The sequence below is a fragment of the Capsicum annuum genome, chromosome 3, assembly GCF_002878395.1.
Source record: "Capsicum annuum cultivar UCD-10X-F1 chromosome 3, UCD10Xv1.1, whole genome shotgun sequence".
Lineage (NCBI taxonomy): Eukaryota > Viridiplantae > Streptophyta > Magnoliopsida > Solanales > Solanaceae > Capsicum > Capsicum annuum.
The window spans coordinates 7,877,147-7,888,999 of NC_061113.1; the positions used below are offsets into that span (position 1 = coordinate 7,877,147).

Here is an 11,853-nt window from a genome sequence, read left to right on the forward strand (position 1 = left end):
GATCAATATCAAAAATTGATTTGTTGTTTCTTGCATTGGAGCATTGAAAACTATGGACATGAAGCAAAAAATAGGAAATAAAGGAAAGTTAAAATTAACGGGTAAAACGGTCAATTTTAACCTCAAGTTTATTGTTAATGATGATTATTTTACAGAATCATTACATACAGGTTTGTACTTGAAGCAATGTCATAGTTCTTTAAACTTGAAGAAGAAAAAAAATAAAATAATGAGGTCTCAAGGTAAGAGAAAAGCCATGTCTTGATCCATATTCTTCTCAGAGGCTGATTCAATCACGGTGAGTCGGATATGTTCTTCTTAGAGGCTGACTCAATCACGGTGAGTCGGAGATATTTTGATGCATGTAAAGATGAAAAAAAGAATATGCCAATAAATACTCTTTTATACCAGATTGATACACATTTTTTAAAAGAGAGAAGGGGAACCTATGCATGCACATACAGTCTCTATACCCAATTGATACACTTTTATACCATTTTGATACACTTTTATACCACATTGATACACTTTTTTAAAAAAAGAGAAGGGGAACCTATGGATGCATATACAGTCTTTATACCCATTTAATAAATTTTTATGTCACATTGATACACTTTTATACTGCATTGATATACTTTTTAAAAAAGGGAGAGGGAATTCTTTGCATGCACATGCAATCTCTATACTCAGTTGATACTCTTTTATATCACATTGATACACTTAAATTTAACATCAGATATCCACTGACCTCCGTATTTTATCATTATTGATACTAAAACTGAAGTTGAAGCCATTATTTTGTATCAATTTTGAGCAAATTTACAATGGGAAAAAATTATAGAAAGCTAATTGAATGCAGATTTTTGGAGATTTTATACAAAATTTATGGAATAAGAAAGATTAATTGAAGTATCGAAAAAGGTAAAAGAATGGAGGTTTGGGAGTTTGAATGGAAAGAAAACTGTAAATGAAAAGGAAAGAAAGAAAGAGAAAGTTACTTTAACGACATTTTCGATTATGTTTAAGCGTATGACAGTGAAGGTTAGCTAGTGAAATTAGTTTGTGGCTATTTATAGGGTATTTAATTTTGAGTGCTATTTTTATGATGTCATTTTAATTTAGTTGCTATTGTTTTCCTTTTTCCTAATATTTATCCATTAGTAACAAATTAATACAAAATCCAATATTAATATAAAACCTACAACTCTTCAATTGCTTCACTTTACATTTTACTTTTCGAGTTTTCTGAGAGTTCTCATTATTTCCTCATCTTACTTTCATCTTATTTTTCTCATTCTCCTCATTCGTCAAGTTTTGATTTAGGTTTGTTTCTCTTCTTTCTTTTTTTTTTTTCTTGTGGAATTATGATATAGTTAATTATTTTATGGAGTTAAATTTTTAATAAGTTGTCTTCAATTCTTCATTCTTCTTTATGCTCACATTTTATGTGAAGGAAACTTTCAGACAAGCTATTGTGACTAGTGACTTACAAATTGAACCACTGAGTATCCATATAATATTACTTTGAGAGATAGTAGTTTAAACGTCTTAGTAATTTACCAACTTAATTTTAATTGAAACTACACTATGACCATTGTTTTTTTTTTTTTGTTAATCTTTTTAGTGAAATCATTTAATTTTTTCTTCAATCACATTATAATTGGAAAAAAACCGAGAAAAAAACCGAAAAATCGAAAAAATAAAAATAAACCGATTAAAACCGAAATATAAAAACCGATTGTATACTGATTTGATTTGGTTTATAGATTTAGAAAACCGACATTGTTGGTTTGATTATATTTTAATGAAAAATCGAACCAACCCAGCCTATGTACACAAACATAACTCTACGAGATCAGCAACCAGTAGAAACCACTTGTGATTTCTCAGTCAGTCCGAAGCAAGTATTCAGCAAACATACATCGGAAAAAACTTACCTACATCGGGTGTTTCTACCAAAACAATGATAACATCACGTGTCCTATACATACACTTTTATCATTTAATGATAACACTATCGAATCAATGATAACATGACAAACATCTTATACATAACATTTTTTATCATTTAACCCTAGCACATTCATTTTTAAGGCAGACCTGATCCAGCTCACTTACCAGAACTTGTCAAGACACAGTTATCCAAACATGGCTCAGTTATGGTTGTGGTTCTTTTTTACAAGATGTGATCAGAGAGTAATTTATTGAAGGGGAGCCTTGGAGTAACTGGTAAAGTTGCTGTCATGTGATCAAGAGGTCACGGATTCAAGAGGTAAGGCTGCGTACGATACACCACTTGTGGTGGAACCCTTCCCCGAACACCGCGCATAGAGGTAGCTTTAGTGCACCGGGCTGCCTTTTTTTGATCAGAGAGTAATTTATTCATGACCACACTGCTAAGCTAGCCCCAAGCTCATGAACAGTTCTAGAAAGTAGCAATAATTAAAACTTGCAACTTGCAAGACTTATTAAGGTTTACAGAAGGCCAAAACACAGCCTATTTATTTTCCCAAACTGCATCTAGAAACAGAAACAAAATTGAAATTACAGAAAGACCAAGGAAACATTTCCATAGTTCGGCTTCAAGATCATATATTACTACTGCAAAGTACTAGAGGCTTAGTAAGCTAGAGCAAAGGTCCTGTCCCATCTTCTTTATCAGAATCTGGTACGCTCTTGTAGACACACAAGTCATTAGAGACCTCCCAGCTCCAATCTTCCTTTCTCGTCACATACATCTGCGGCCAACGATTAATCCTTACATAGTGATCTCTTATTTTCCCATCTGCAAGCATGCCAGTAACTATGGTGTAACAAGACTCATGACCACCCCATATCTGGTCATCTGGTTCTGCAGTATGACTTCCATCTGGAAGGAAATAACGACGTAAGGGAGGTCCTGTTCCAGTCCAGTAGGGATCGAGCATTCGCCAATACTGGGGAGCCGCCTGAGGAGTCGACGTCAGTAAGTATAGGTTGCATTTGTACGACAACTATGCTTATCTCCTTATCCTATGACGGAAACTAGGGCAAGGAAAGGAGGGAAACAAATATTTACATCATCGGATCCCACAAACAAGGTCCAAGTGTACCTAACTTACAGGATACAGAACCAAGTAAACCGTTTTCAGGTTGGCAGAAGCTCTATGAAACTGACCAGTGGGCAGTGACATCAATAAAAGCAGTATAAATATGAAATAGGCACTTCAGCTCATACCTCGGTAAAATGGAACTCCCACACATGATCATGCAAATCCTCCCTTCTTATTCGCTTCTAAATAAATATTATAGAAAAAAGTAGTGTTAGACGATACAAAAGAAGGTAACAAATTTTGTATGTGCAAGTGTTAAGAAGAGAGTTCCGCTACTCACACGTTTACCATCCATTATGGACAATGAGTAAAGCGCCAACTTCGACAATCTATTGACTTTCGCTATCCGAGGCAAATGTGTTTTGCCTTGCCACAATTCTTCACACTACAAAGAGATGCACAAGAAAGATGATTGATCTGCTGTGAAGTTGTAATAGAATGTGCACATCACTGCATCTATTCTCATTTAGTTTTTTCTGTGTTAACTCGCTAAGAGTATATGGCAGACAATAACGTTATTTTACTAAGAATGAACTCTGAATTATTAACATGTAGTGCAACCAAACAACAAATGCTGAGCAAAGATCATATCACTTTTATGGAGCTATTGATCGATCCCACTTTCCTCAATAATAGGTAGAAGAAGGATTGGTGCATCCATTTATTTAAAGAGATATGTATCAACCACATGGATATGTGTCCTGATTTGCTATGTGGGAGATTTCAGACTTGTGCTAAATAGCATATTGCTACTTGAGCCGAGTGTCTATTGGAAACAGTATCTCTACCTCCCAAGGTAGGGGTAAGGTCTGCATTCACTCTACCCTCCCCCAGACCGCACTTGTGAAATTACACTGGAGAGGCCTAGATCACTAGTTTTGGACTATCGAGAAACCCCGCCTGCCCGCATCCCTGGAACTTGATTTGCTTTTTTAACGGAAGCATTAGAAGCTCAAGAAGGAATACCAAAACCGATTTCACTCGTATGTTGTTGTTGCTGCTAAATAGCATATTGTATCCCAAGTTATGACTCAAGTAGATGGACCCACACAAGTGGCATTGTAACTAAAGATTGAAACCTAGATTTCCATGTTTATAATCCCAAACTTCAACCTAATTTTTCAACCCCTAGAAAGTATCTTAATTTCCTTTGCTGATTGTTGGCGAGGAGGGGTTCGAATTCCCAACACCATGGTTCATAGGCGTTAATCTTCTAAGCTTTCAGAAGGCGATACTCCACTCTATGGTTCACAGCCATTCATCTAATAGGTCAGCAAGGTATCAAGACTGAAGTACATCGATTCACATGGAAGTGTTATAAGTAGAGACTAAAACCTTGGATTTCCACATTGGTAACCCATTCGTCAACCTAGTTTTTCAAATCCCAGAGAAAGAATTCTCTTTTAGGCTGGTTGTTGACGAGAAGGGGTTCAACCTCCCAGTACCGCGGTTCATGGCCATTATCTTCTAAGCTTTCAGGACGCCATATTCCACCATCAAAATTGCTCAGGGCGTTCAAGTGTATTGGCATAGTTTTCCTCTACGACCCAAGCTCCCTTGTCCCATAGTTTTCCTTGAAACACTAACGGATTAGTACTCTCTACTTCCACCACTTAATCAGAGGTTTATTTGCAAGTCGTTTCCTGTCTAACTCTGTTCTTAAGCTTAACGTCTAAGATTACTAAACATATGTTGGGTGGCCATTGGTCTTCCTGGAGTAACCTTGCAGTCCTGAAATGTAGTTCTATCACGTCTCTATTTGTTTACAGTTACCTCCACTTATATAAGTTAATAGGTGATAATTTCTCTTGTCGACACATAAAATATGTGTTAAGCTACTACCAAATCACAAGCTGGCTTTCTTTTCCAATTCTTCAAAAACCAAAACACTTTCTGATCTAATATATGATTCAATTAACACTAGTTAATACCCTTACACTATCATTGTGAATCCTTTTAGTAAGGGGATTTGTTGGGTCTTAGTCACTTGTTTGCAACAGGTAAAGGATGAAAATTCTGTTTACTGTGGTTGAGCTTTTCGTGCCCTTACTTTTGAGCCTTTTTTAAAGAATAATATAGAATATGGCAAAGAGCGCGCAATGTGTATTCTTAAAAGAGATAATAGCCAGATCAAATGGGAAAGAAGAAACACGAAGACGATGTGCTTTTTAAGTAATTTGTCGTCTCTAAGAGAAGATGATAAAATAGAAGAAGATCAATGTTCGTCATTGGAAAAGAAGATTCAATTTTAAGAATAGTCCCTGAAGAATTATGTTCCAGTACCTGGTAAGGCAATTAAGAGCAAGGAACATAAGAGAAAATTAATCCTCAACAATTTATCGTCTTCCCGACAAACCAACAAGAGATGTCCTGAGAGGACCTGCAAGCAAAAATTGACCCAACAATGATGTAATTGTTAGCTACTCCTAAACGTACAACAACAACATATCTAGTGTAATCTCATAAGTGGGGTTCAAGAGGGTAGAGTGTGTGCAGACCTTATCCAGACCTTGGGAGGTAGAGAAGCAGTCCCGGATAGATCCTTGACTCAAGGCAAAAAATTTCAAAGCAGGTCGGAAAAAACAAATAGCTAAAGTGAAGAGGCCATAGCAAAATGTTGTGGAAAACATGAAAAACAACTATAACAAAATAGTATGATAATCGAAGTATAGAAAATTTCAAGAGTGATACACTATGGCTACTAATATGGAAGGATAGCGAGACAACGTGCTATTGCCTACTAACCTTCTACCTTAATTCGTGTCCTCCACAACCTCCTATCTGAGGTCGGTTGGCTGAAAGTGGGCATTGTCCTGTCTCATCATCTCTATCCAATACTTCTTCGGCCTACCTCTACCTCTTCTAAAATCATCAATAGCCAACCTCTCTCACACCTCTGCATTGGGTCATCCATATACTCCTAAACTTACAACATAATAAAAGTTTTTGCTTTGATACATCAATTTTAAAAAGTAAAGAGTAAATTACGAAAACAACTTTCTACCATCCACACTTCATAGGACAAAAACAACAACAAAAACATATCAAGTGAAATCCCCCACAAGTGGGGTCCGGAGAGGATACATTGTACGTAGACCTTACCACTACCTCATGGAAGTCTAGAGGATGTTTCCGAGGGATCCACGTCTCAAGTGAAGCAAATTCAAGTACAGAGAAGAAAACAATGAAGAAAATAAAGCAATTAATAAGAGAAATTGTGCAAAGCCTATAAGAACAAAACAAGAACAACAACAAAATAGAGCGATAATCGAAACACGATAAACAATAGACAATGATAGTTACCAAAAACAAGAACCATAATAACATGGCTAGTACACCAACAAAGACCAACAAACCTACACTGTCGAAAGGCAAAACACCACTCCACTACCTACTAACCTTCTACCCTATTACACATCCTCTATTCCTCCTATTACGCGTCCTCTATTCCTCCTATTACGCATCCTCCATTACATCCTATCTAAGGTCATGTCCTCGGTAACCTGAAGTTGCACCATGTCCTGTCTAATCACCTCTCCCAATACTTCTTCAACATACCTCTACCTCTCTTCTTACCTACTATATTTAACCTCCTCACTGGAGTGTCTGCGCATCTTCTTTTTAAATGTCCACACCATCTCAATCTTGCCTCCTTCATCTTAACCACAGAAAAAGTCACTCTTACCCTATTCTAAATATCCTTATTGCCCACACATCCACCACCGCATCCTTATCTCCGCAGCATGCATCTTCTGTACATGAAAACTTTTGACTAGCCAACACTCAACCCCATACAACAACGTCGATCTAACCACCGCTTTAACCTGCCTTTTATGTTTCGGTGATACATTTTGATCACACAAGACTATGGAGGCAAGCCTCCACTTTATTCACGCCATACCAATACAACGTATGATATAATCGTTGATGTCCCACTTTCCTGGATTATAAACCCAAGATACTTCATAGGAGACAAATCATAACAAATTGGCAATTGAGGAGCAATTTTGCCACTAAAAGCATATAACAAAATAGAATGCAATTGCAAGAACAAGTGCGAGATTTAGAGAATTTCTAGTTTTACAGAGCTATTAGCCCATCTTAAAAACAAAGACTATTAACTGTTGACATGAGATATGATGATAACTGTCGAGTTGAGCACAATTGTTGCACACAACTTCAATTTAATTATTGTAAGGTAAGGACCAACTACGGTCTCACAATTCATTCCACTAAATTTTTTCTTTCACTCACACTCTAGCAACTCTTTTTGTTGCTCTCTCTTATTTATGTTTTGATCACTCACTTCTTTCCTGCTTACTTGCTTGAGCACTCACTCTCACCCAAGTATACATCACTTATTATTTGACTGCGCGTACAACTCAAATGAACCACCTTTATTTATAAATGGTGATGGAAGAATCTGATGGAAGATATTCACTACTCTGTTCTAGAATATTCCTAGCTATCTTTTTCTAGAATATTTCTCGACTTTTCTCTCTAGAGCACTCATTCTGAGATTTTCTTCAACTCTCTACAATTCTTGAATATTCTAAGATTCTTCTTCGAAATGTTTTACACATTAACGAAGTTCGTGATGAATTCTCAACAAAATGAACCTAATTTACCAAAAATGAGTAGATGAAGTTCAAACCTTGGAGCTCCAGATCATATCAGTAGAAGCAAGAGCACGCCATCCGCAAGACACAAGGAGACACAGTGCCACGCTGCGTGCGTCGAGACAGCTCAAAATAATCAACATGATATCTGATCCAAGAACAGCTAGTGGATCTCTCCTCAACCAATCCACAGTTCCACAATATCTCAGTTTCTTCTTCCCTTCCTCTTCCAGCATTCCAAGTTTAAAATCATCATCAGCATACCAGCCAATTCCAGATAACCAATCCTCCAAGGTTACACCTTTAGCTTCTTCATCACCATAAGAGCACAACTCAGATGACCCATCTTCATCCTCAGAAGAGTACAACCTAGGAAACTCATCTTTCAGGATTCCACCTTTACCATCTTTATCACCATATAAGCCCAACCCAGATAACCACTTCTCCAAGATTCCACCTTTAACATCTTTTTCACCATGATTACACAACCCAGATAACCCATTTTCATCCCTAGAGCAAGGCAACCCAGAAAATCCATGTTCCAAGATTCCACCTTTATCATCTTCATCACCATAACAGGACACCACAGATAACTCATCTTCATCACCATCACAGGACACCACAGGTAACCCATCTTCATCCACAGAAGAGGGCAACACAGAACATCGATCTTCATCCCCAGAAGAAGGCAACTCAGAACATCCACCTTCCAAGATTCCGCCTTTATCACCTTCAGTACCATAAGAACAAAACCCAGATAATCCATCTTTCAAGATTCCACCTTTGTCATCTTCAGCACCATAAGAGCACAACCCAGATAAACTCTCTTTCAAGACTCCACCTTTAACATCATTAGAGCACAACCCAGATAAACCATCTCTCAAGACTCCATCTTTATCATCTTCAGCATCATCAGAGAACAACCCAGAAAAACCAGCTTCCAAGATTCCACCTTTAACATCTTTTTCACCATAACAACACAACCCAGATAACCCAACTTCATCCCCAGTAGAGAGCAGCCCAGAAAACTCATCTTTTAAGATTCCACCTTTACCATCTTTTTCACCATAACAGCACAACCCAGAAGAACCATCTTTGAGTTCTTCATCCCCAGTGGACTTCTTTGGATTGTTGTTGTGATCAAACTCACAGGTTCTGGTTTCTGTCATTGGAAACAATCACTAAAAGGGTGTTTAGAAAATCAAGAATCTTGAGCTTTGATCACTTCATTTTGGATTTTGATGGAATGGAAAATTGAAAAAGGAGATAAAGTTGATTTATAAATGTTGGGGCGGTGGACGATGGGATTGGGTTTCAGCGGCGGGAGTTAGTTGTAAAAGAGCAGGGGCAGGTAGTTTCTTGAGAAAATTAAGTGGGAAGTGACAGTTATTTTTTTTGAATTAAAAATAATAATAATTTTGAGCTAATTTCAAAACTTTATTTAAATTGTAATTAAATTAATTAAAATGTAAAGTATAATTTTTAAAAACTTTTAAATTTTTTAAAAAGTTCTCTAATTCCAAATTTTAAATTTTAGAGTTTCTTTCATTTTCTTATCTTTCAATCTTTCTCTTCTTTTGTTTTTCTTCCTGTCTTCTTCTTCTTATTTTTTTCTCTATATGAATTTTCCCCTTCTTCCATCTTCTTATCTTCTTTTTCTTTTCTTTTTATTTCGTTCTTCCTTTTTTAATTTTCATGTACTATTTAAAAAAAATAAATTAAAAAGTTTGAAAAAATATTGATTTCTTTTAAAAATGAATGAAGAGATAATTTAGCAAATTTAACAACTATGAGAGTTGTTTCAGCAACTATGGTAATTGCTGCAATAACTACTATTAGTTATTGTGTTACAACAATTATCGAAGTTGTTGTAACAATTATTAAAATTGCTGTAGCAACTCTCGATACTTAATTTCTGAAAAAAAAGATCTGATTGGAGGAGGAGATCATGAAAAAGTGATATTTATGGTAAAAATAGAGGTGTTGGTGTTGGTGGTGACGTCGAATGAGAAGGTGACATTTGTTGTGGTGTTGATAGCGACGGTGGTAGAGGAGAAAGAAGAAAAATAGGCGATAGTTATGTAGAGGGAGGAAATAATGGTGAATCTGGAAGAGGTGACAATGATAGTGATAGTGATAGTGGAGGAAGAGGAGGTGGCAGCGGCGGGCCGTAACAAAAAAAGTGGGGAGGAGGAGTGGTGGTGATGGTGTAGGGATCTTTGTGTAAATAATAAAATTTGAGGGTTTTAAAATTAATGTCATTAACACTAATCTTAAAATTGTCACCTCTACTCAATATTTAAGACTTGTGTCACTCTTTCTTAGTTTTAAAACTTTTTTGTCACCCTTAATTAATTTGCCCAGTTTCTTTCTTGTCTTTTTCTTAAAAAGAAAATAATAAGTAACAAAAGAAACTGCTCGCAAAGCTACTTGTATGATGCTTACGTGCTACTTACTTATAGGAATCTACTTGTCGAACTGCTTGTAGAGCTAGCTGCTTATAGAAATCTGTTTTTAAACTATTTATGAAAACTTGCTTGTAAGATTATTATAGAAATTTGATTGTAAGTTGCTTATACAAACCAATTTCTAAAGCTGTTTGTAAATTGCTTATAGAAATCTAGTTGTAAGCTGTTTATAGGAACCTGCTTGTAATCTTTATGAAAATTTATTGGTAAGCTACTTACAGGAATCTGCTTGTAAGCTGGCTGCTTATAGAAATTTGCTTAGGAACCTATTTGCAAAGCTGTTTGTAAGTTGCTTATAGAAACCTACTTGTAAGCTGATACACGTCAAATGGCCACCCTAATTTTTAAAGACATGATTGGAGACCATCACTTAAAATCTCAAGACTTGGTTACCCCGATGGCACAAGAATATGCAAGGAAGACTTATTTTGAGCCTACCATTGAGCATACCATTCATCAAGGCCGTGAGTGGAAGATTTCTTGAAGCATTGAAGACTTGAGGATTCATGATTTTAGACACTTAATAGCTCACATTTTTTGGGACATCTTCATTGAGGGCATTTTGGTCACTTCACTTTGCCCAAAATGCACTCCATGGCCACCCCTCTCATTAAGGGTAGTGTAGTCATTTGTCTTCTTTTGTAATGTAATAAAAATAGAACAAGATAGGATTTTTGGACTTAGTTGTTTATTGATGTAATACAAACTCTCTCTCTAGTGTGAGGAGTGTAACACCCCTTAGTTGTAGGGCTTGGAAAAGCCACCAATCGATAGCTAGGGCTGCCCAAGTTGTGTTGCATCATTGGCTTGATACGTTGGTGTTTAGAGGAGGTAACGTCCCTATTGTGTCAACGTTAGAGTTAGGTTTGTGTTGTGGGTAGTGTTAAGGGTCCAAGAGTCTCACAATTCTTGGGTTCTTAAGATTGTCCCTTCATTCGGTCTAACTATCTGTTTTGTATTGTTGTTGTAAGTTTTGGATTTCTTGTTGTTGTTAGTGTAACCCGTGAGTTTCTTGTTGATGTGATATTATTATTCTCATATTGTGTTGATAATATAGTTTATGGATCGCTGAAAATTAGGTGTTAAACACCACGATACTTTGTGTTCTTATTGTTGTTCTTGAATCCGAGAGGGGTCACTCAAAGGGTCCTCGGTTCTCTTGAACTTGTGGACTGTTTTGAGTGTTTGTTTTGTGTGTTCTTGGTTGTTCTTATATCATAAGCTGTTTATGGGAACCTACTTGTAAGCTGCTTACGCGAATCTGCTTGTGAGTTGGCTGCTTATAGAAATCTACATATAGGAACTTATTTGCAAAGCGACTTATAGAAATCTGCTTGTAAACTGATTACTTATAGAAATCTGCTTGTAAGCTGTGTATAGGAATCTATTTATAAAAACCTGCTTTCGAAGTTACTTGTAAGTTGCTTGTGGTAGTAACAAATGGATATCCACAATTAAGTGTACTCATAACAATCCTACTGGATGTTCATTAATAAATAATATGTCTCGTTTAACTTTATGAGAAAAAATTAATGGTAAACAAATTCAGTGAAGGAAAAAAAGTACATGTATCTAATAACACATTTGCTAACTGCCTCAATAAAAGTATTACTAGGAAATTTCAATGAGAGAAAGTCTTGATTAAGGGAAAGAGAGTACAAGTATTTTACTCTC

General features: G+C 36.3%; 1 protein-coding gene across 4 annotated transcripts; it reads right to left on the bottom strand.

Annotated features, from left to right (window-relative positions):
- Nucleotides 1-2,423: 2,423 nt before the first annotated feature.
- Nucleotides 2,424-9,385, bottom strand: LOC107864531. 4 transcript variants are annotated; one of them, XM_016710926.2, is made up of 4 exons: nt 7,747-9,385; nt 3,373-3,477; nt 3,218-3,274; nt 2,424-2,948 (listed from the first exon to the last, which is right to left on the bottom strand). In XM_016710926.2, the coding sequence occupies exons 1-4, from the start codon at nt 8,878-8,880 to the stop codon at nt 2,628-2,630; spliced, it is 1,617 nt and encodes a 538-aa protein (XP_016566412.2). In that variant the 5' UTR covers nt 8,881-9,385; the 3' UTR covers nt 2,424-2,627. The 4 variants fall into 4 exon arrangements, with proteins under 4 accessions (XP_016566412.2, XP_047264945.1, XP_016566413.2 ...); XM_047408989.1 differs by having other exon boundaries at nt 2,424-2,936; nt 3,218-3,271; nt 7,747-9,083; XM_016710927.2 differs by having other exon boundaries at nt 3,218-3,271; nt 7,747-9,083.
- Between the last annotated feature and the right edge of the window lie 2,468 nt (nt 9,386-11,853).